We start from the raw sequence: 25,469 nt of genomic DNA, 5'->3' as shown, positions 1-25,469 counted from the left end.
CTGTACATGTTTGTTTTATAAAGTTGGAGTTGGTAATTTTTGAGATATTGTCATATTTTCATAATTTTGCTCTCTCTCCGCATTGAAGCGTATCATTTTTGTTCACTCATTTACGCACCACTAACTCGACTATTCTCTTGCGTTCTCTTCTTGTAGCCAGCTGGTTTTCCGCACAGCGGGGGCGCGGCGTAACAAGAAAAATTTCTAGAAATGTATCACTTGTGGAAATACTTAATTTACTACATTCACTTTCTTTTGCTTTACAATCATGATGTATACAGGAAGCAGATGTTTTTGCTACAAACCTGTCAAAATCCGATCGGTTTACGACGTATAGTTTTCGAGTAATTAACGATTGAAAATGTGTGTGCAGTGTCGGCCACACCTAGTGAAAATGGCAAAGTCGCGAGCCCGGTATGGATAGGGTTAAATTGTGCTTTGTAATTGAAAACATTCCACGAGTGCGAATTGAATTTAATTTGTCAAACATTAAAATTTTTTTGCGTCAACTCATAACTCAAATTTTTAAACGACCTTTTCCGTGGAGGTAGGCTACAATTATACTCAGTTCTTTTATACTTTATGTGGTCACACGTACACTTTACTAGGCAACTTACGTAATTTTGACTCAAAGGGCTGTACAGCTTTATTTGTTCCAAGTTGTTTAGTTCTTCAGTTTAGAACTATGTTTAAACAGAAAATACATATTTCCCACAGACGATAAAAGCATTTCGAAACAATCAAAAATCGTCCAAATCCGGCTGGATTGTAATTAAAACACTAAATAGTGAGCAATGATTTAAAGCTATTCCATGCCGTGTATCAAGCTTCGTGTTTTGGTTAAAAAATGATGTGAAAGATGGTTTTGTCTAACGTTTATGGATCTCCTGATGGTACTGATCAAGCAATTGCTGGTGTACGGGTCGCTTAACTTTGTCATCGTCAGATGCTTGATCACCAATTGAATCCAGCAGAAGTTGGCGAATTTACAAAATTACGGTGAGAAGGCATTTCGTCTGCTGACCGAGCTGTGAAAGATGTAAGAAAGTTCAGTTGCTGAAAAGAGTCTCAGGTTGCAAGACCATGTTTCATGAGAAGGCGAAGTAGGAATGCGGTTACTATAGACACGTTATTAGCTTTCAACTTCACAATAAGCGACAGTACATGCATGGAAAGTATTTATCAAAAGCGTTGAATATTGTGGTTGTCACATTTTATTTCTAAGAAGCAGAAATTTACTCAATTAAACCAAGATATATGTTGGGTAAAATGTGTCAGATGTAAAGTTTGATCACGGGTCTATTTTCAGTGCTTTCGCGAAAACTGTTGAAAGGAAACTTTTTAACTCAAATCACAAAAAATGTAAGAAAGCTGTAATTTTACCCTTGTGGAAGAGGTGGTTTTCTCTCCAAGCATTCAATGGAGTCATAGGTTGATTCTCTTTATTCCCATCTGAAGTTGCTCTCTCGAACAATGTAAACAACTTCGGCCCAGTGGAAGGTGAAACTGAAATATTTCATGAAAAATTAAAAAACTTCGTAATTAAAAGCTGTTTTTATTTTTTTACAATGACGTGAAAGATGGACTTGGTTGTTTTCATCTTAAAGTTTAAAATTCTAATTTTTCCTACTCCCTGTCATTCAAATTGATACTTTAAAAATTCCTTTAAATTTCAAGCTGTTTTTACGATTTTTATTTTAAGCATACAAGCCAGCAAAGTGACTTACCTTCGTTTTCCTTGAGAACAAACGCGTTTCGTCGCGTTCCGTCCTTGGGAACAAATCTTGCGTCATAGGCTCCTGTTGGAGGAATTACGCTTGTACCTGGAGTATGTTCATTCGCCGGTCTAACAAAAAATGGTGATGGTGGTGACATAACCGGTTTCCTTCGTGAGTCCGTTTGAAAGTTTCTGGCCGAAGTCTTCTCAGTTGCTTGGTTATCTCCTAATAAATCAAGGATATAAAGTTTTACAAATGTTGTCTAAATAATACTAGATTTTCTTGTTATATTTAAAACTCTCAGACTCAAAATTAATGTACAGTACAAAAGATTTCAGCGCTTTCCGTAAAGTTATTTGCAAATTGTACAATATTCTTGAATATTGTTAAGGAAAGTAATTCCTTCAGTTAGATAGTTACCGCTGGACTTGTTGTAAATAACATCAAGAGTTTTTTTTTCGGCAAAGGATTGCACTGGTCGAAGGGTAATCCACTTCCCAATCTCACGAGCTTCGTTAAAAAGTTTTGTGGTATAATAGTCTTCTTGCCTGCTGGTTAACAATCCTAGAACTAAACCAGTTTCTCATTTAATGCAAATTACGTCTACGAATTCATAAATGGAAGACCTACAAAGCAGTAGCAACTGACAGAAGTAAAATTCGGAGTGACTATTTCCCCGTAAGTATAGGCCATGCAGCCCATTGTTAGATGTAGGCTATTAGATAAAAAGAATGAATGTGCAAGAAGTTGATTTAATTGAATTTAGATTTAGAGTAGATGGTAGACTGGGGTTAGGTTACTGTTTGAACATTTAAGTTAGCTTAAGAAACCTTAACCCTTAGCTTTCGACTTCCGATGAAATAGTGGCAGTCCTAAAAATTTCGTCAAGAACTTTTTAACTTGAATCCCATTTACTGACCAGTATTAGCGTCTGCTCCATCCGTCTTGTTAAGATTTCCGCATATAAAGGTAACTTTTTTCAGAAGATTCCTGACGGAGCTATCTGTGTTGTTGCTGCCCGACTCATCTTCGAGCTGAAGTCCGGCCAACATCGCCACCGGTTCATGCAACGAAGTGATGTAGCCAAATTCCGACTTAGACAATATTTTTCGAGTTATAATTTCATAGCCCACCTGTGAAGCGCTGAGAAAACAAAAGAAATATTTTGGGTAAAGGAGTTAGTACAAAGCAGCGGAGAAAATCGGATCTGAGTAAATTGCCACCTGTAAACGTCGACCCGTTTTTGGTAATCAGGAGTTAACAAAGAGTGACACAAGAAGTCATCGGCCATCGAGGGATTAGCAGTGGCCTCACGGATTGCATGAATGTCACTCAATTTTACGATCAGATCATCCGTTAATAAGATAGCACGCGAAGTAACGTCACCGTGTACAATCGGTACAGGTCTGTTATGCAGATACTGCAGTGCTTCAAACACTTCTGTGAAAATGCGATGTCTCAGCCACCATGGAATGACGGGCACCAAATCTTTCGAACGCAGCAAACTAATCAGACTTCCGCATTCTGGGGATTCCGTTATGATTCCGGCGAAGCCAGGCCACATTGTGACGCCGTAAAATTGTACGATGTTTTTATGGTGGACATTCCGAAACCTCTCGACCTCAAAATACGTCCTAAAGTTATTTGCATATTTGATCTTACTCTATGCAAAAAAATATATGTGGCTCTTTTATAAAATCTTATTTGTTTCACAACATACCATACAGAATGCATCGACTGAAACCGTTTTAATGTTTATTTATTGGAGTGTGCTTTAAAGCAATTCTTGCATGATTCCTTGTCTTACCTTTTGTAAGATTGGTTTTCAACATCAGGTGATTGACTGGTACCTTCAATTGGTCGCAACCTCACCATCACTTGACCCAAAACTTCGTGTTTGCACACTTGAAGTATCGCAACTTCTTCTTCACCTAACTGGTTGCCTTTTTGAGTAAAAAAATGAGAGGCCTCGTAATTTCGAAGTCCAACAAAAGACAGGTTGTGGAAAGGATTTTGAAACTGCATATTTCCGAAGACTAAGTTTATGTTAACTAAGTTTATTCTATAAAACACTCTTAAGAAATATCAAAAGAGATCTAATATGAATCATTCTTCTCTTTACTAATTATATTGATGCATTTACATAGAATTAATCTTCATACTTCAAGTAGAACGTGCTCGACCTCATACCTGCTGACAGTGCTGCTGCAAAATCGTGTAAACTGATGCAGAAATTTAAGCTTGTCGTATTTGAACACATCCAACAAAACAAATCGTAAAAAGCGAAACTAATCAACGAATTTATCTCGCGGCATGGATGCTTGGAATGCTAAAATCACACCTGGCCAATTACAATTAATTGAGATGCATAACACGCTTATTGTCAAAATGCAAATGTAAACGAAATAAAATGCCTTGTAGCAACCAAGAATGGCAAGCTTTTTAATGAAAATTAGAAACATTTATATAAAAAATAGTTGCAGACCGCATGTGAAATGCCATATGTAGTTGTAGCGGTGATTGTAGCCCTACAACTAATGCTAAGGGAATCAAGTTATCACAGTACAAGTTTCCGAATATTCAGCAAATTTTTAAAAAACAAGATCATTTCAAACCTACCAGCAAACAACATCCTTTAAAACAAATACTTAACCAAGTCGTACTCAAAGGGTTTTGTAATTTTGTAGTTTTAGAAGAGTTATCCTCATATGTTCATTTAGGCCCTACGCCTGCATGTATAGAAAACATTATAGTTTGTCACTTCGAGCACTTGTGGCCAGCTGCAAAATCGTATAAAAATTGTGCATGGAAAATCTGTTCTTTAATATTCTCTGAGAAACTGCCTGCACAAACAGTAATCTGATTCACGGTTGAGATTATGGTTATAAATCGTGATTAAGAAAATGACTTCACTTCAGAAAGCAACTTCACAAAAAACAATTTGTTTTCGAGATAGGAGTTCATCATGTGCATGTTAACATCAACGTTGACTCTGTCGCCTTAATAACCCATAATTTTGTATCTAATCATACAACTTCTGCATGTATCTTATGTCCTACATCTAGCAGATTTACAACAACCGAGTTATTGTAGTTTTTTCCAGGTAATCATATTTTGTCTGCCACTAGGCTAGCCAAGAGCAACAATCCTTAATACATTTGTTTGGTAGATTTCGTGTTGGGAGGTAATTATTGTTCACAAAACACTTTTCAAATAAAATGCTAAATATTAAAGAGTCTTAAGACTCAAGTCAAGTCGAGTCTTTTAGAAGTGACTCGAGTCATTTGGTCAGTAAGATCGCAGTCAAGTCGAGTCGTCAAAGAGACAGCTCTTTGTGGGGGAGACAGACAAACAGACGGACAAGCAGGCAGACATTGCTTGTGAAAATTAATTCTACTGTATAAGCTCTTTGTGGTGACCGTTGTAAGTTTAACAGCGAAGTCTGACTTGGAAGTGTCTGTACTTTTATTTCTTGTTGTTAAAAGTTAACAAAAATAAAACGATAAAAACATCATCATTAAGATCAAAGTTACAAAACACAACAAAAAGCACGAAACACAACAAAAAAATGCCATCATGTGGATTGCGAAGAGTATCTTTTTATGGCGTAAACAGTGATTAGATAACGCGTTCGACGTTCGTACATTACATCAATCACTTTCTAAAGATTGGCGCCTGCACAGCCGTAAAGTTCCTGGTCTAAAGTGATCCTGTTGTCACATCTCGAAACGTTTGCAGGTATTTTGAAGCTTCAGACCAAGATCTCATCCGATGTACTTTGCTTTGCTTAATCATGAACGCCTTGATCTTGGCTTGAGTCAATGCGATCCAACATGTTCTCAGTGTTGTCAGTGTTCTCAATGTTCAGTTCGCTCGGATTTGTTTGGATCACGAGGTACTAGGTCACCTCTTGTTCCACAGGCAGGAGCGGACACATTTGGAATTGTACAGTGGGAAAGCGTGATCTCTGTTAACCGATCTGTTAATAAAACTGTGAATTGTGAATTGCGAAAAATGTGGCGTAAACGACGAAATTATTCACAACAAGTCATAAAAGCTCACAAACAGACTTCAGTCAGTTCAGACTTCATGTGGAAATATACTGACCTTCCCCTATAGTGTTAGGAAATTGAAAGTTTCTGGCTAATATCAGTTTGTCATCAGTTACCGTCTTTATTTCGAATTTAAAGAGACTATGGTCATATTTCAACTGTTCGTCCTTGTTCAAAATGCGGAAATTTTGTTGCAGAAGAAATCCTTGCTCGAAAATATCTTTGCTCATTACGATTTTCTCATCTGGTTGTATGGTGGTATTTGGATTTGAGAACTTTAACACCAAGTCGTCCTTCGATCTTTAAAACAATCATAATCATAAACCTGTAATTGTTCGGTGATATTTTCCTGCTGTTGGATTTTTTTTAAACGATATATAACCATTTAAGAAATAATATTTTAACGTTTTTAACTCATTTTTTTTTAGATTCCATTGAAAACCGGTTAAACGTATTTTTTGGTCCTTCAAAAGCATATACGTGCCCAAGCTAACTCGTACCTAACTTCCACAACTCCACGAAAACCTTCTGTCTCTCCTAACGAAAACAAATGGTTCATGACGTTGTCACGGAGTTCCAAGGTGACGTATGGACCAGAACAGTTGCTTGGATGGCGGTAGCACAAGTAGACCAAAGTTTTCTTAAATGAGCCAATTAGATCTGGCACTTTGTTTACAACTCGATGCCTGGAGATATCACGATAAAAGAACATTTTTTTTGTATTTTCACCAACCGTAAAAATGATGTCAAAGCATAACGAACAACGATTGGACGATTAAATATTACCGTATTACCAAGATAAAGACATGGTTTGAAATAGAATTGAATCTCGGCAAACGTGTTTGGTTTTTCTCAAATCGTCCCACAATTTTCCATTTATGCTTTCTTGTGGCTGCAAAGACATCAAACTCAAAATCCTTTAGTGTGATGTATATTTGTGGCAATACAAAAAAATAAAATGTATTTAGTTGTTTACCGTAACGCCAACAGGTTTATTGAGGTCATAGCATGTTGGAAGTTCCACGGTTACTGGTTTTAGAAAGTTTTGTGTAGGCAAGCAACTTAGTGTTGGTGTGAGAACTTGCACATCGGAATTCTGTATCAGAAAAATAACATTTGATAACATGCCATTTTTTTTAATATTCCGCCGATTGCAAACTAATTACCTACCGTCTTTGTAGAAAACAAATATCTAGTAACAGGCATATAGCAATTATATATAACCTCGACATGTTCTCTGCCGTAAAGCAGCATAAACTTGAACTCAAAGGTTTCTGGTGAAGCTCCTTGAGGAATGTTGATCTTGCAGTCACAAACGTTGATAGTGCCGCCTCTGTAGCCCACGATCTGTACCAGACAAAAACAACATAAATAACATTATGCGAGTAACGGAAAATGGTACTTAATTGATAACCTGATACTGATAATGGTAATAACTGAAAATTTAACTGATAAACACATAGGTAATGGAAAAGTAAATTACGTACAGCACACGTTTCGTATACAAATCGTATCTCAACTGGCAACGACCAACATCTTTGTATCGATGTGTTGACAAGATTACTGTCTCCTGCAAAACATGATTTAGATTCGAGTAAAGAAATTATAATAAAATCCGGATCTGTTAACAGCTTGAGACGCTACAGAAAGAATCTATATTGTCAGTACCACTTAGAGAATCAGCAAAATGTTATCGAATCTTTCCTTTTTTTCAAACGTTGACAATTATTTGATTTTATTTGAGAAGTGTTTCTAGTGGAGACCAAGCAAGTTACGGACCAGGCGGTCCATATGTGAAAATGAAGATGTCTTAATTTAAAATCTCATGCAGTGCTGTTACGAAACAACAGTGAACGTCCAGGTACCGGCAGTTCCATCCACAATAGAAGCATTTTAATGAAATTTGCCTTTTAGTTTCAGACTTAATCATGATCATTTGATTTGAAACAGAAATCAAGGCAAAACCATTAGATGGAACAAAGCACCAGTAAGTTCTACGTTTACCGGTGTGGTCGGGGTGTTTTCCTTTAAATGTGTTTAGTGGTTTCTCCATATCGGAAGTTTTTTCTGCAAATTGTTTGTACAGCTGTTGTCCATCGTAAGATAAAAGTGAAGAATCCACCGTGTCTTCAACGAAATCAGTGATACCTACATGGAATTCTTAACACAAAAGTGTTGTCAAAAGTTAATATAATAATAATAATACAGTTACAAGTTTAAAAATTTTGTTGAAAAGTTTTCGACTAACGATAAAGCTTATGCACTTTGTGTTAACAATAGTTGTTTAGTAATTCGTTCTGCTCCAACTATTATATTTAGCAGTCAATAAAATCTAAAATTAGGTATTTATAACTTACAAATTTCTTTAATATTGGAAGCGACAAGGCGGGAAAATTCTCACCTTTAGTCTTGCTCTGAGGAGAAGTCTTCTCTCCAGGAAATACTAGGTCACTGTTATCTGTCTTTAGGAAGGGATATAATCGAGGGTTATTTTGTTCAGATTTTCTGGGAGGCCTAACAGAAAACGGTGTGACTGGGGAGATTCCCATTTCCCCACAAGCGTCTGCTGAGTTCTTCATGTGCGTTAAGGTCCATTCTTCCTCATTACCTTGTAATAAGTTACGTCGAAAACTAATTTGTAGACTTATTGCTTAAATGATGCAATAATGGCAAATATTTTTATGCTTATCCGACTTTGAATTTAAAATCAGTGGAATATTGGATTGTTATAGTCAATAACAAAATGCCTATTATATCAAGGAGTTCAGTTTTTGAAAAGTGATTTCTTTGATTTGAAATATTTACCGTGAAGTTTCAATTTGAAAACCACATCAAGGGGTTCCCTTTCAGTAACTAATTGGACGTTGTAAAGATTAATTTTCTCTGCTATGTCACATGCTTCGTTAGATTTCTTTTCTCCATAAAAATGGTTTTTTCCTTTGTCTAACATTTCTAAAACTAAAGTAGGTTACCATTTAAATGTGTGTTTTTAATCTTTAATTATTCGTTCCCACTTAATATACGGTTCCAATACAGCGCAACGTTTACAAAACACAATTAGTCTACATTTGATAAATACATTTACAAAATAAAACAAAAATGTTAAGCTTAAATCTTAAATCTACTTCTTTAATATAGTTAAATCACAATTAGTTTATTCACCAGTATCAGCATCTGGTCTATCATACTTGTTAACGCTTCCACACTTCAAGGCAACATTCTTCAGAAGGTTAAAGATGTAGCTATCAGATGTGTTGCTGCACAATTCATCTTCAAGCCCACGGTTGTTTAACATCGTGATTGGTTCACCCAAAGACGTGAGGAAACCAAACTCCATTGGCGTCAATACACAGCGTGTTATCATTTCATAAGCTACCTGAGAAGCGCTGCAAACAACATCAGAGATATTGTGAACGCTTTTCAATGCAGAAATTAAAGCATTACGACTGCTGTATGTGACAAGGAGATCCCACCTGTAAATGTCTACTAGTTTTTCATCTTCAGGAGTTGACAAAAGTTTCAATAGAAAGCAACGGATTGAGGCGTATCTGTCGCCTATAGCCACGTGGCTTCCAGAAATCTCGATCAACTTTACCGTAAGATCTTTCGCCAATAGGATGTTCCGCGTAGTGACCCTTCCGTGAACAATGGGTGTAGGTTGGTTGTGCAGATACTGCAGTGCTTCGAATACTTCCGTGAGAATGCGCTGCCTCAGCCACCATGGAATGTCGGGCACCAAATCTTTCGAACGCAGCAAATTCATCAGACTTCCACATTCTGTGCATTCTGTTATGATTCCAGCAAAGCCAGGCCATTTTGTGACGCCGTAAAATTTTGTAATGTTTTTGTGGTTCATCATCTGAAGCTTTAATACATGGCGAAGCATTCTGGTAGAAACATAAGTGTGGCTATTTTTAGATTTTTTTATCAGCAAAATGCTTGTACACTTTAAACGACCCTGTATTTTACTCCTCGTAAAATATTTGCCTCACCTACCTTTTAAAAGATTTGTTTTCATCTTTAAGCAAATTATCCCTACTTCCAAATAATTTCCGTGGGCTAACTTTGACAATAACGCGACCCAAAACTTCATGTTCACAAAATTGGGTTACCGTGATATCTTTTCTACCAAAGCATTCCAATTTTCGAGTGAAGAATTCGGAGGCCTCAAAGCTTTCAAGTCCCATTAAAGACATTTTATTGAAAAAAATCGTCAACTATCATCGTCAGAAAACAATTTACTATGTCATTAATACTATGGTAAGTGTAAGATAGCCATATTCAAATGCTTTTTTCCACCGCTTACTTAAGACTAACTTACTAACTATGACAAATGGTCTACCTTATTTACCACATAAAAAGAATTAATGCACAATTTCTTGATCTGAATAAAAAGCAATGCAGTGAATTATTAAAAAACCTTGCCAAAGCAAAATCAGGTAAACCAGCCAAACATCAACCAAAACTAACTTGGTGAGATGCTGCGATTCATCAGCCGAGAAAATGTGTGAAAAAATGCAGTCAATCAACGAAACCAGCCTGAGACATTGCAAGGAAGCGCGGAACATTAAGAGAAGCAATTTCAGTGAAGTGATAAAACAACCCTTGAATAACAAGCAGCAATTGCTAAAAGCTTAAAAACAATTGGTAGAAATAAAAGTATAACATGAAAGTATAAATACTCAAATGAATACACGAAAGGAAACAGCATAGGCTATAGGCCTTACCATGCAAATTTTTGCAATTTTTAAGATCCATGTGAAACGGGAATAGGCTAAATGTTAAGGTAAATGCAAGTTCAAAGTAGGCCTAATGCAACTTTCGAGAAACAGAACACGATTTTTTAAGAGTGTTATAAAACACATAAGATTGTATTTACAGAAAATATATAACTTACTAGAATCAAAAAATTAGCAATCATGTTATTTTCAGACGTTTTGAGTTTTGCTTAATACCAAATTATGTATTGTCTAATACAGGGGTCAGCACTCAGCAACCTTTCTTATGCAGTGTGCCAGCTTATGAACAATGTCAAATTATCAACAACTCACGTGCCAAATATTTTGTAAGGCATTTTTTTACATTTTCTTAAGGTGATATAACGTAGGGTTACCATATTTGATAATGCGCAATCCATGCACAATAACAAATTTACCTCAGTTGCATTGACTAACTTTACAATATTACCGAAGTGCCTTGCCGCCATTGCTTTTTGTAATAAACACGAATTCGTGTTTATTATGCTTAAGCAATACAAAAACAACAAAGAAATGTTGTACTGCAAGTTTTCTTTTAAACAGTAACATTTACGAGAACGAAAATTAGCACAGAATTTTTACAAAATACGCTGCAAGGTAATTACAAGTAATGAACGTATAGCAGTTTATAAGCAATACTCTACTCTCCCTCATACCAATCGTTCTTTTCCGAAGATCTGATTTTTTTAAACAAGCCCTTGTTGGACTTCAAAAACACATGAAATTTCTCACAAGACATGTTTTTGAAGTTGAACTGAACTTTTAAAATTCCTTTCATTGTTTCAATGGTCATCTTAATTCCTTCTTTTGTCCACTGACTCTGCATCATTGAAAACACCCGCTCAACATTTGCGTTGTATGGCGCCACAGCAAAGAAAAACTGGGCAACCCTTAGTAATTCTGAGGGACATTCAGCGTTTTTTGACTTTTGAAGATACCTGCACCATTTCTTATGTGCTAGCAGTGCAGTAAGTTCTTCGTAACTGACCTAGAAAAAGTTGGAAAAAAGGTGGCGAGCCTGGAAAAACTTGGACTGAAAGACAATTTAAAAAAATTCCGGACTTTTAAGCACATTTTAGCATTTCTCCCTGACGCAGATTTGAACACTAAATTCCCTGACATGTCAGGGAAAATCCTGACGTATGGCAACCCTAATATAACGTGCACGTCAAATCATCTCGCGTGCCAGGTGTTGCCGACCCCTGGTCTAATATATAACTTGACATTAAGCCAGAAACCGCCACCAAAATCATTTCATTTCTTACAAACCCAAATTAGAATGAAAGAATTCGGGTAGCCTACTAATGGCTTGCATTGAACACTTGATGAAAAGTTTTTATTTTTATCAGGATTCTACATTGTATCTTTCGGCGGCCCTACCACTGCCTGTCGAAGACACACAAATCCAGCTCCAGCCTAAAGTTAACAGTAGAAATCTGTAATTTTTTAAAATATATTTTTTTAACAACAAAATTCGATAAATGAAATGAGTTTGGAATTTACAGTGAAATACGTTAGCAAAAGAATGTAAAAGGAAATTTTGCAGACGCCATTATTGAAGATCTAACAGCAATATTCTGTCGATAAATGAAGTTCAAATTACGCTTATTAAATCAAGTTCAATTGAGACAGAAATTTCATCTTGTCCTCTAAAGTTTTTACAGATTGAGGAAATTCCACAAGATTTTGCCTTTCACTGTTTTTAAAGATTTTGTAATGTTTTTATCATTTCCGTGTTTTCCTGTTCCCAAAAAGATTGTTTTTTTTTCCTGTTTTATGATGATTGTCAATGTTGTCAAACGTTAATCACCACTGATCTAGGGCTAGGACTATGACGTTCCTTAGACTTGGCCTGCAAGTTGCTTCTGCACTTTAAAGTGTCTTGGCCTGAGCTGGTTTTCAGCTTTAAAAGTCTTGAAATATGTATTTTTAAAGAATGTGCACCGATGTATGCTTTTAAACTTTCACATCAGGTGCAAGGTCCGAGATATTAAGTTTTAAGAAAGTATGAGGTTATAGCCTAAGTTCTTTTTGTAGTAAGTCGTACTGCAACTCATTTCAATGAAGTGATCAATGCCTTAAATTGGTACGAAATGATAAAAGATACCCATAATGCCATTAACTGTGCGATATTACGTCTAACATTTTTAGCAAAACGCTAAAGACATTTTTTTCTTTTGTTCTTTCTTATTTTAGACTTAATACCAGCAGGGTCTGATTTACTTGGATTGATTCCCGTGAAGTTCATCAACAATACCAATAGAATTTGAATTTGAAAGCGATCAGTTAGCAGTCGTTTTTGTCAACATCTAATTCAAGAAATTTTTTCATGGTATTAGCTGTCGTTTTTCATTTTTGTGTAACTAGCTATTTGTTATATTCTACTGAGTAAATTTGCATGAAGTCAGATTCCCGGCACTGATATTAAAATATAGCTTAAATAAACCTATATCATTACTATAGTCTATAGCTAAAGTAGAATATGGCTTTATGTTATGTTTTAGAATGGATTTGTAAACGTTGAACCATTACTATCAGTAATATGATTACATAAAAGAAAGTAAAACGAATGTTTTTTTAAAATACCTTGTTTATTGACAAATCGGGTCTGGTATACAAGTACACAACCACAGGATGCATTTGTATACTAGACCCCAGCTGCTTAAATTGTGATGTCTCCTGGTTGTACACTTGCACTTGACCCAAAAAATTTATCATGTGTTTCAAAAGTTGAATTAAACATAAATCTAATGTCCGAATGTTAACATATAACTGTATAATCATGGCCTGTGTTCATTCTATCAGCCTTACAAATACAAGCCATTTATGACAGTTTTGACGTATTTCCCATTCAACCCATTGTACAAAGTATGTATTATTTCCTGTTTCTATCTACATCAATGCAAGCTGCTATTCGATGTTCATTTTTTAGAGTCACATTTTTGGTTGGTTGTTGGCTTTCGAGTTGTTACAGTATATAATTTTTTTTATAATCAAAGCCTATAGCTGATTTTATTTGTTAGGTGAGGCTAACTGTTTGTGATTTTTATGCTGGACCAGATCTCGCATCCGTTTATAGACAAAAAAATTACCTAGAGCTTTTATTATTGGGTATCTGTAATAGTGTATAGTGTTACACAGATTTTAGTTTAATCTACCAGGTCACAGTTTTTGTTTTATTGTTTTGGTGATAAATAGCAAGGTATATCGCCTACCCAAATACTCATACATAGCTACTTTTACACAGTAAAAGTTTATTTTCGTAAATATATATGGCATGACCATTTAACAGTGAAATATACAGAAATTTTTTTTTTTATACCAACATAACAGAAGGTTGCTTGTATTGCTTTTCAATGTATTTTCAGATTAGTGATTATATTTGATGACGGACATATGGCTAGTCATGCTGAGGCTTGCTTTTAGCTTGCAACTATTTTTTAACTCCATAAATATTTGAACCATTTGGTAAAAAAAGTAGATTAATTAATGACTAGGGATTAATTAGGGCAGAAGCAATCTTCTTTCTATTTTTGCTTTTAGAACTCAGTTCATCCTTGTAGTTCTAAGTGTCATGTGGAAATAAGCCATGCTGGAAAGCATGACACTTTTCGACGCCATTTTGGGGATGCAGGCAGCCCAGGAGTGCGAAATGGTGCACTAGGTTAAATGCGTTTTGTAGTTATCACTAGCCCAAACACAAAGGCTGTGGGCTCTCTTTTTTGGCGGTAAATGTACCACCTCTCTAAAAATAGAGGATTCAGTGGAGTATTCTAAGCACAGCCTTGAATAATCCCAAGGCTACAGTTACCATGCTTTTCACTATGGGGTAGATAACTCTAAACAATTTGTATTCCACCACCTGGGTGGGCCTGGGTCCTTCCACGTTCCTGACAATTTGTATTTCACCACTGCTTTGTAGGCTGATTTACAGATGGCAAACTCGAACATTTGAAAGAGATATTACATATTCTCTTGAAAGATTTGTGTTTTTTATTTGTGAAGCATTCGAATTCAGTGATGCTGATGCATGCCTCAGCGATAAGATTGCAAGAAATCATTCATTTTTTCCTCAGTCAGCAAGTGTCAGAACAATGGCGTTCTGTTGAAGAGTTGTCAGCAATATCTAAGTGATAACGTCTAGCAACAAGATCCATTGTTTCCTTTTTGTCTGAGAAATTCCAGTTTCCAACAGTTAGTCTTTGACAGATTGGTTGGTGTGTACATGTAGGGTTTCCAGGAGTACAAGTGCTTTGTGCTATGCTATTAATTGGTGCAATTCTACCACTTACCAGGTACTCAAGTTTATTTTCCTCAACAAGACAGTTTGTCTATAAAGAAGGATCTTAAGATACGTTACATATAACATGCTTATGCTACAATGCAATCCTACGTAACAAAATATAATTGATATCTGAGGTACATCACAATTTGGATGCTTGGTGGTTTTAATAACAATAATTCAACTTTCATACTTAGCAAAGTGCATCTTTTTCTCATACATACCTAAATGCTTCCCTCAACTTCATTTATCACTTTTCTTGGATCAGTTCGGACTCTATCTAACATGGTTTGTTTTTGTAGGCCCACTTACAGGAAGACAGTATGATTGTATCTGATGGGCGAGTATACAGCAGGTAACGAGAGTTTTGCTTGAAATGACACTACCTGGAAGAATTTCTTGTTTCAAATTTAAATCAATTGTTTCTGATGCAGGGTTCGTGACCCACCTGGCCAACGCAGTGTTTACATTCCACCTGGCGATCCTGTGAAAGAGTCCTACAGATTGAGCACGTTCATCAAGTTTCCTCAAGATTCTCCTGCAAATCCGAGCAACCTGTCTAAAGTTGGTTTCTATTACACTGGATACAAGGACAGAGTGAAGTGCTTCAGTTGTGGCCTGTGTGTGGAGGACTGGACGATCAGTGATGACGTCAAGTCACCAAGATGGCATTTGGATGATTGCCAACTTATGAAGGGAGAAGAGTGTGGAAATATTCCGATCGGTATATTTATTAGTTGTACCAAAATTGCAGAAGAGAAGTTATTCTTTTCATATGAAGCTATATCATTAGATTCTTGTAAATTAAACAAAGTAACGTAATATCAGTCAATGTTACTTTCAGTTGTATATTATTAGATGTAATGAAATGTTTTAGAATTTTACGAAATGGTGATGTATACAGTGGCAGTGAGATTTCACATTTCATTGATCCAAAGCGGTTGGGAGTAATGTACAAAGGAATTCTTAACTGTTTCAATTCTGTGTATCCCGCTTTGTTGTTCCAGAAACTACTTTTATCTGACTAAATGATTCGGATTAATGGCATCCAAGTGTACGTAGCTGATTGCGCGTTTTTAACCAAAGTAACAGCGTGTGGTTAATTATGTCGGTGATTAAACTGCATAGAAATACGCAAAAGTGGTTAACCCGGTTATTCCCCGCTGGTATTGCTTCGAGTACATTGTTGAGATTGTTCTGTGAAGTGGTGAGAATTATCGATAACTTTGTTGTGAGGCCACAAATATTTCCAACAACCTAAGTTAGTCGCCTGAAGATTTATTTTCAAGTAGTTTGTAAAGATGAACGCGTGTTTCTTTTGTTGGCCCTATAAGTTCTTTTTTGTAGTCTAGCTAGCTTATTTTCGGTACACGTCCTATTATAATTACAAACTTTAACCCGTTTCGAAAATTATCTGATAAAACACCCTTAATGTTGTCAACGCAAAGCACTTGCAAAGCTCAAGCTGATTTCAAAAAGCGTCCTGTTTCACGTTTTACACTTTGAATTGAAAGCCTTCCAAACAAGCACCAAATTCTTGCTTCATGCCACCTGTATTGCCATTTATTAAGTCTTAGGTTAATTTTATGCATTTTTAAGCATTTCTTAAAAGTTGGCAAGAAATTAATTATATCAATACGCGCTTGCAGTTTAGCAGCCTATAGTTCATGACCCATTGTCATACTTGTTCATTGTTCATGTCCCATTGTCCAAAACACATGAAGGCAAATCCACTGCGTAAAGCGAGTGAAAATGAACAAAAGATTGTTATTTTTGCTGGGAAATGTTGTATTGGTGTTGTAGTATGGGAATATTCGTCCTTGATCTATTCCCCTGGGAAACCCTTAGATCGCCTTAAAACCTCGAATGACCTTTTAGTATGATCACGATACGCACGCTTAAGTCTTAACCATTGCCTCGTGATGATTAATAACACAGCCGCAAATCGTACTAGAATCATTATGAGTTTGCTGGGCATTCAATGTCGAAAATGTTTCGGTGCCATAGATTTTAATCTTTGGTGTTTTGAAAAGTTGCCTAAAGGGCGTACTTTCCAAGTTGGCTCTTGCCTCAGAATATAGAACTCGACTCACATTAGCAGGACAAATCGGACAGAAGTTAACTTGCTTTCGATGACATTGTCGGTCGCATGCGCAATTTCGAATTAAACTTGGATTAACTACTGTATGTCACCTAAGCCTTGTGTTGTTGGGTTCTTATCCCACGGTTCCTGTTGCAGGTCGTGATGTAGCAGCAAAACAAAAAAACCTTTATTACAATGATTGCACCAGTGCATTGCTACTTACGATGCAAACTACAAGTCATTTTGGGGTTAATCACACTTTTGCGTGCATGCACATAGGGAAGTACATTACAGAATAATCGACTATTCTAGAATTTCGAATCCTATTCTGGAATAGCATAAGCACATGCAGTGGCCTGGTCCTCTGTCACGTCATGACAGTTGACGACCCAATTTGTTGATTGTACGACCCCTTTCCCGTTTTCTTGTATTCAAAGGAGGAATATTTGCTCGATTTGTCAACCAGGGAGTTGGTCATCCAGCTGGTAACCTGACTTGTGAAAGCAGACAGGCAAGTGACAAGTTATACCTGTGTTTATATTGATGCGAACCACGCATTTATTCTTGATAAGTATGTAGTAGATTTGTCATTATTATTAAAACCATCACAACGCTATTCGCGCATGAACCTTTCAGGCTTCTGTGCCATCTGCTAGGAATGCGTCACAACCCCGTGCTAACCTGCCTGTCAGTTCAACAGCAAAACCAGCAGGCGAAGTCCTAAGACGAACTGCTCAAAGAACACGGCCACTTCTTCGGCCACCAGCGAACAATGCGGTAAGTGTGTCAGATGCTTTCGTCACGGCCGGCAGTTTATAAACAGCAGTGTAAGCTGGTTAACTGAAACTTAAAGTAACTTACAGCCCATCATTTAGTTATACTGAAGTTACTGGTACTCTGATAAACTGGGTAAAAGTTTTAAGGTTGAGGTGAAAAATGCGTTCTAAATGTCAGGCTTTTGCCGTTAACGACCTGTTAACGCCATTTGCACGTAATAAACTCGTACGACCTCATAATACAGCATGTGCCTCCAGGACCAGTTGTTTGCAATTTCGCTCAACGTAATCACGTTTCGTGATTTCGTGTCAATTTTTTGTACTTCACTGTGACAAGTTGTCCGCGTAATATCTTTTGCGGCCCGCGGTCCAAAAAGGCAGATACCATTGGTTTAAACCGGCGTTATCGCACTTGCAGTAGAGTGCTATCAATGATGGGAAACAATTTTGTAGGATATGGAGCTCATACTGAAACCTCCTATTGTGATGTAACAAATGTAGTAATGTCGCAATAAAGAATCAAAACAATGTGATTTAAAATTCAACCAAAACCTTTGTTAATGGTATGCAGCAGGATATCTGCAGGGTTTGGTGACACTTAATCACGCGACAATTAATCACGCGACGCTTAATCACCGACACATAATCACTAGGACATTTAATCACGCGACATTTTATCACGCGACACATAATCACTAGGACATTTAATCACGCGACACATAATCACTAGGACATTTAATCACGCGACATTTAATCACACATTTACAATATTTTTTTACATTTACAATTTACAGCAATGTTATGCATGAGAAGTGTAAGCAACTGCACGAAGATAGACTAAAATCTCGCTTGACAGATAACGGTCAACTGTGTTTTGCACGCGCAGTTTCAGTGCCTTGTACCGTATTGGAATAGAAGGTTGAGTACCAGCAATTCCTTGCAGAAACGTTGCACGTTCCGTTTGCGTACTCACGGTGTTTGACAAACTCGTACTGTTTGTGCAGCACCGATTGATTCCCTTTCGATGCTAAGCTAAACTGCACTGTCTTATTAGTCATAGTAGCCCTAATGTCCGTTGGCCCCGACTTTTCTGGTAGAGTTTGTCACGCCACTGAATCGTTCCGTTTTTATTAGTCATAGTAATGTCCGTTAAATTAAAATAATCACGATTTACAACGGTAAGACAGCGGCAGGCTATAGAGTATAGACCAAGGGTCCGGAACCTAGGGCCCGCGGGCCGTATCCGGCCCGGCCTGCGAAATCGTCCGGCCCGAGACATAAAACGGGTGCGAAGGCGGTAGACTAGTATCTCGTACTAAGTACGAGATTGTCTGTAGACTAGACTAGTCGTTATAGATACAAAGAGATGTGGCGGTCGTGATAGTATAAATTGTAATAATTCATTCATTGGCATTGTTCCAGAGTTCCAAAACCAACGCTCTGATACAGTTTCAAGTAGCATTGTATTTTACGGTGTACGTTTTGATGGTACTTTGGTCAAGAGCTTCGGTGACAGTACAGTAGAATAATGTTAGATATTACATAGGTTATACTTTCGGACAATATAACAATTAGACTTTATGAAGCTGGTGTTGATTTAAAGAAACATTATAGAGAAAGCCGGCGCAACGGAGTCAAAACAATTGTCGGGGAGTTCTAAAAGAAAGACCAAGGAAGCCTTTGGCAGTCGCATCCAAGTGAATATGTGTCGCGTGATTAAATGTCGCGTGATTAAGTATCCAAGTCGCGTGATTAAATGTCCTAGTGATTATGTGTCGCGTGATTAATTGTCCTAGTGATTATGTGTCGCGTGATTAAATGTCCTAGTGATTATGTGTCGGTGATTAAATGTCGCGTGATTAAGTGTCGCGTGATTAAGTGTCGGTACACCATCTGCAGTTCAGTTGAAGTGTAAGACTGTACAACTAAAAGCCAACCTACAACAGTCCATCTAAAGTTTTTGCCGCGTTCATACTCGTCCGGACATGCATGGACATGCACAAAGTCCATTTAGTTATTTAGGGTTTGAAGTAAGGTCAAGGTTAGAAGGTTGGTTTAGAAAACTTTGGGTTACTACGCTATAAAATTTAAGTTACGTTAACAAGAAACTGAAAAATAGTATTGAACGTATGATTTCTTCCGTCGGCCCTTTATTCTTTTTTACAGATTAAATACAAGAACACAAAACTGCTTCCATGCAAACTGATATTTGCGTTTTAGAATGCACCCGAATGTTTGAACAGTGAAACCATTTGTGCATTATTTTGGAGGAAATGGTTCCTGTCTGAATTCATGTATGCCGCGTTCATGAATAAGTGTGAATATAACATGTTTGCGAGAAAAACTTATTCGCACATAGTTATTAGGAAAGGTCAGCCGTGGTAGGAAATATAGCTTGGGCGTGATAAACCTGAAACTAGTTTACAGAAGATAAACCAGAGATAAAAACGGAACTCACCCAAAGGTTAAAATGAAGAAAATTGGCCTGGATCGTTTGGAAATCGGTCTTTTCAATTTCAACTGTGCACAGTGCGCATGCAATTAAGGCTTTTCAACTGTGATTATGTTGTTGTAAGTGACGTCACAATGGGTGGACAGATTGCATCACTGCACCAGCAATTATCGATAATTATGATAAACTGAAGTCATTTTGTTACGGTAAGTGGTGATTTCAACAATACCTACTCTGCTTACGACGTGGTGCAGGCGAAATTTCTTAAGGTAAAACTTCATAGAGTTAATGGCTCTTACCAGGTAGAGAAAAACGTTTGACGTATACAATGTCTTGAAAACTCAAGCTTGTTGCAATCGTGAATACTGGCTCCAAAAGATCTGCGTGGCTTCATACGCTGGGATTAATCCCGCCATTGTACTTGGCATAGATCAGAACATTTACGGCGCTCTTTGTATGACTTGGAATAAGAATAATTTGGCGAGAGATACAATTTAAAAGCACGAAAAGAATGTCAATCAATCATTTTGATAAAAGAGTTTAACATAGGGTTACCATATTTTCGTAGCCTAAAATCCAGGCACTCTTTAGTGCCCACTAGCGGTTTTTAAAAATGAGGTATGAACACATTGTCTGTCAATATGACGTCACCGTAGCAATGCTTTGCCTATCCATTGTATACCGGAGTGGATTTTTGAACATAGTGTCGTGAATTCACTAGGCTATTGGGCTATTTCTGATTTGAAACTGATGACACTGAACATGCTCAAGTACTTTAAATCTGCTAATAACGTTTGATTTTTGCAGACGTCAAATTAGTTGTTAAACCCACGTTATGCACGGTTGATTAATTGGGTAGATATCGATGGCAGCATCTAATGTCATTCGAGCGTAATTTCGGGTATTTTGTGGGGAAATTCCCTGCTTTGCTGCCCCCTTACCAAATCATCGCCCACTATTCCCCTGGCAACATTAAGTTTAATTAAATTTTTTACTTCTCTAAGCCGAGAGTGGGCAAATATAGAAATAGTAAGTAGTATGTCTATGGATTTGTTTTACTTTGCTTTACCTTTAGTAGTTAGTTTAATTGAATCATTTTTGACTTTAATTTAAATCAAAAATTTAAAAGCGTATTTTATTTCCATTAAAGTTAGAGCAAGTCCGAAAACAAGTCGATTTTATATAAAAGAGCTTTACTCGCTGAATATTCTGATAATATAGTTTTGGAAAATAAATATTAGTTAGGTAATTATCTGTTCAAGAAAAATGGCCGTAATTGTGACGTGATTAAGGCTCTTGTGATCTCATAAGTAAACGTGGACAAAATTCGTAAAGTTAGCGATGCCTACTGTATATCACATACGGTATGTATCTTTTAAGCCTGCTCTAACTGCCAATGCCTTGATGGGTGACAGCCTAAAGCCTAATCACGACAATCAGTACGGTACCGGTTTGACGGGTAGCCTATGTATGTTATGTCAACGTTATGTATTATAAAGATAAACGACGCAATCACATAGCAATGTATTCTCGTTTCACAAATAGTTTTTATGACCTTTGATTTTTCTCCCTCGCCATTAGCGCTTGCTTTGTTCACATCTAATCTTTTTGTCATCGCTGTTTACTGTGCAGCGTCACTCTTAAAAATAATTATCCGGTTTTTTTTGTCCGATAGGGGTTTATACAGACGAGTTTTCACCGGCTTTTGAACAGGACCCGTAATTCAGGTGAACACGTGTTCAGCCTGTCACCACGATGTTTTGCCGCATAATGAAAATGTGGTTGCGATTAATTATATCAGCCTGAAGCGAATTAACCAGCATTATGCTTGATATAATTTATTGCAAGGAACTTAAACCGCGATGTTATTTTTACATATCTACTCATTAAAACTTCTTTGTGTTTACGCTTGGATTCTTAAATTGCAACGCTATTTTATAAGCTATTGTCGATAATGCGGTTAATCTTTTCCCATATATATTGTTGTCCTACAAAGCCACTCAACATAATTGAAACAATTTAGTCGATGTTGGTGACAAAATTCCCATGGATTGAAAATCACTGGATTTGAGCCTATTTTAAAAATTTTCATATGAAACCAATTTTAGTTTATTGCTTCCATCGGCTGCATTGCTGCTGCGTAGCATCAAGAAAATAACTTGAAAGAGAGAATCCAGCTCATAACCCGAGAAATACGTAATTGTTTTTGCGCATCATTAATCTGACTGAATTATCGCCCGTCGATCACCACACCGCTGTTGTTAAGTTGTGAGATTCGCTTCACTTGTGGTCGACATTTTACATAATTGTGGCAACTTAACCCATCTGAGCACATTTTTAAGATGGTGACTGTTTCACCAAAAGAAGAATGTCACGCAGCCGGTTGTTAAAAGTTGGCAAGTAGAATTGGTATGCTAAAAGTTCAAGTTTTAATTAAAATAGAAAACAGGGTTCGGTTAGGTTCAAGTTATGAAAAACAAGTAATTTTTATCCTGGGAGTTCTTCGAACGTTTCCAAATGGCAGTCCCTACTTTATGCTGGTCTGTAGCAACTTCAAGCTAACACGACAAATGCGGTTGATGATGGCCGCAAAGTGGCTCCCCCATGAGGTTTATAATAATTGACGTGGCCCTGCTCCTATTATTCGGTTTTTTTTTAGCAGCGCAATGAAAGATCGTCAGTTCACAAAACAAAAATATACGCAAATGTCTTGATGGGAGTGGTTATTTCAGGCAAAATCACGAACGTTATTTAGATAAAAATATAACAATTTTTGGTTGCTGTATCATGAGCTTCTGTGTCGTAAATATGAAGTTTGGTCGTCATAAGCTCAACTACTGTAAATGTATTAATCATAAAATTACAGACGTAGTTTAAATGGAGCAATAGATATTTACTGTAGCTTGTCAATCAACTTAAAACCAAAGCTTGCTATAAAATGTAGACCGAATTTGTATCACTTCATAACAATTCACTGTTTTTCCTTTTGATGTATATCCTGTTGTTAATTTCAGGGATTCGAATTGGCAACAATCACATCTAACCATCACGAACAACTGATAAGAACCTTGAATATACGAAGGGAGGCGGACAGAATGTAAGTGAAAAACAGACTTAGTTCATTTTTGCATCTTAAATGCATTTCTATGGCTGCGTATGTATGAAGTCAAGTCAGCAAATTACCTGATCGATTGAAGAATTGATTGGTTTTATGTTAAAGCAATTTTTGTTTTTGTGAACCAGATAGTGCAGCTACGTGTTATAGCGCGTATAATAAATACTCGATGTCGTATCGAGATGTTATTACTGTATTAGCTGTCGGTTTTGGAACGAGTCGACGGCCCGTGAAATTGTCCCAACATATTACACATTGTCACTACATTTGCTCGCCGAGTATCAAGAGTTGCGTCAAACGTTACCATGACAACGTAATATGCATCGCTTGCGGCCGCTGTTACAAATACACGACATTTTCTGTCGCTGAACCGACAATATTATAGTTAATTACTGTCGCCAGTGGGATTAATTTCTGTTCCCACATGGTTATCTATCGGTGTCATTGTTTAAAAACTTATTCGTGGACATTGAGAATTTTTTTAAGCACCGTATTGCCGCGATTATAAGCTTCTCAAAAAAGAAAAATTAAATTTACGTCGCCCTTGAATATAGGCAGCAGCGAACAATCATCGAATAGCAAGAAGCGTTTATAATACATTCATATTTCACCAAAGTAGATCACCCAAATCGCTTTCGAAAGATAATTAAGAGCGCAAGTTAAGATTAACTTTGTATACGACACGACACGACAATGTTGGGTAGTTAGAAAATGACAGAAATAGATATATTTATTTATTTATTAAACGAAATAACTGAAGCACAGTCCGAAACATGTCAAGTATTTCATTTAATAGCTAAATATGTCTATTTCTGCACTCGTTCTGATTACGACTTTTGGTATCAATTGCGAAAGAAATGCAGCAGACATTTTACGAGCAGGTGACGCTTTGGCTTAAAGTCGTCATACGGGCTGACAAACTGTTTTGTGCGGGAAATTATGTAACGCTTTCCCGCAGAGACGTTACAATTATAAAATATCGTGGCTTTTGCCATTTTCACATGCTCAACTCTTAGCGTTAAAGCTACGAACTTGTTCAGTAAAAAGTTATTGTCAGCAATGTCAGCGTGTGAATCAATACTTAAGTAGAAGTTGCGGGGGAAATATGTTAATACGATTATCGATTTTACCAACAAAGAAGAAGTCCTTTCTACACTTTAAGTATTTTTCCTGTCACAAAAGGTTCGTCACGAAAGTTGAATAAAGGTTACTTAGGCTTATATGTCAGACATGCTTCAAATGGTTGGTTTGGTTGGTTGGTTAACGAACGAATCGTTCCCAGTAATCGAAAACATGCCTGGACAGTTTGACAAACTCCCTTCGACCACGAGAACAAGCTCGTTGACATCAGACTTGACCGCGAAAATGACTAAATAGCAGCTCAGATGCCAAAAGTAAACTTTGAACTGTGGGTAATGTCGTCGTCATTAGTGATAAACAAAATTAACATTTGCACTGTTGCCTGCTGTACTTGAGTCATAGTTTCATAAATGCCAGCCGTTGTCTTTTGTAAACTTTGTTGCACTAAACCTGGAATTGAGTTTATTTAGAACAAGTGGTTCAAGTCATGTTGACTGTTTTTAAAATTAGTTATATACCTTTCGGTACTTTTAACCTTAGTTTAATGCTATTTTTTTGATTTACTACTTTATTGAATTAGACTGTGATCACCTGTGCAACTGTAGGTTGTCATTCTCGAATTGGGCATTGGCGACAAGAACAGTCTATCCAAGCGATTTAGCCCGGTCTGGTTTTTTCTATCTTGGAAATTTAGACAGAGTTCAATGCTTTTCATGTGGAGGTGTTCTGAGAAATTGGAATTATGGAGACAATGTTCAGGCGGAACATAGAAGACATTTTCCAAACTGCAGGTTGACAATAAAATTCTTGTGCGGTTCTTCCACCATTATAACGCTATATTGAACTTTATTACAACATACTGTATTATGTACAGTTGTACAGTGTACACATACTAGAATTTCAGCTAATTTTAAAATGTGACTATCTTTTTATAAGTATTTACACCCAACGCAGATTAAAAGGTTTATCATCGGCAATAGAAGGCACTCAACCTATTTGAAAGAATTATATTATGGGCACTTAACATAATGACCGTATAATAATAACCGTACTTAGGAGTATACATGGAGCAAGGCAGCAATACCTACTATAGGCTTTTGTATCAATTGCACCGAGTGGAATGTTTTCCTTTTCAATGGCATTTCTCATAGCTT

General features: G+C 36.9%; 3 protein-coding genes across 7 annotated transcripts in view; 1 reads left to right on the top strand and 2 right to left on the bottom strand.

Annotated features, from left to right (window-relative positions):
• Positions 1–517: 517 nt before the first annotated feature.
• Positions 518–3,923, bottom strand: LOC143451617 (uncharacterized). Of its 2 annotated transcripts, none has more exons than XM_076952321.1 (7): positions 3,526–3,923; positions 2,942–3,352; positions 2,638–2,861; positions 2,139–2,228; positions 1,728–1,943; positions 1,384–1,506; positions 518–1,028 (listed from the first exon to the last, which is right to left on the bottom strand). In XM_076952321.1, exons 1-7 carry the CDS (start codon positions 3,741–3,743, stop codon positions 955–957), a joined length of 1,356 nt encoding a protein of 451 aa, XP_076808436.1. In that variant the 5' UTR covers positions 3,744–3,923; the 3' UTR covers positions 518–954. The 2 variants fall into 2 exon arrangements, with proteins under 2 accessions (XP_076808436.1, XP_076808435.1); XM_076952320.1 differs by having other exon boundaries at positions 523–1,028; positions 2,139–2,288; positions 3,526–3,920.
• A 1,652-nt stretch (positions 3,924–5,575) lies between these two features.
• On the bottom strand, positions 5,576–10,146 carry LOC143451853 (uncharacterized). The gene is made up of 13 exons (XM_076952604.1): positions 9,767–10,146; positions 9,244–9,657; positions 8,933–9,156; positions 8,576–8,728; positions 8,172–8,378; positions 7,775–7,930; positions 7,258–7,340; positions 6,995–7,117; positions 6,747–6,866; positions 6,565–6,662; positions 6,271–6,456; positions 5,826–6,070; positions 5,576–5,697 (listed from the first exon to the last, which is right to left on the bottom strand). Exons 1-13 carry the CDS (start codon positions 9,964–9,966, stop codon positions 5,576–5,578), a joined length of 2,331 nt encoding a protein of 776 aa, XP_076808719.1. The 5' UTR covers positions 9,967–10,146.
• A 2,198-nt stretch (positions 10,147–12,344) lies between these two features.
• The window catches only part of LOC143452820 (baculoviral IAP repeat-containing protein 7-like), a 17,757-nt gene continuing 4,632 nt past the window's right edge, over positions 12,345–25,469 (top strand). Inside the window, exons 1-8 of one of the 4 annotated variants that reach the window (XM_076953945.1) lie at positions 12,345–12,613; positions 12,724–12,859; positions 15,112–15,164; positions 15,244–15,533; positions 17,330–17,403; positions 17,529–17,669; positions 23,135–23,217; positions 24,921–25,106. In XM_076953945.1, coding sequence (XP_076810060.1) covers positions 12,857–12,859; positions 15,112–15,164; positions 15,244–15,533; positions 17,330–17,403; positions 17,529–17,669; positions 23,135–23,217; positions 24,921–25,106 — 830 coding nt within the window. In that variant the 5' untranslated portion in view covers positions 12,345–12,613; positions 12,724–12,856. The other 3 variants (XM_076953944.1, XM_076953947.1, XM_076953948.1) reach the window with 3 other exon arrangements.

This window comes from Clavelina lepadiformis, chromosome 4 (assembly GCF_947623445.1).
Source record: "Clavelina lepadiformis chromosome 4, kaClaLepa1.1, whole genome shotgun sequence".
NCBI lineage: Eukaryota > Metazoa > Chordata > Ascidiacea > Aplousobranchia > Clavelinidae > Clavelina > Clavelina lepadiformis.
The sequence above is the reverse complement of the archived record's forward strand: the minus strand, read 5'-3'. Positions and strand labels throughout refer to the sequence as shown.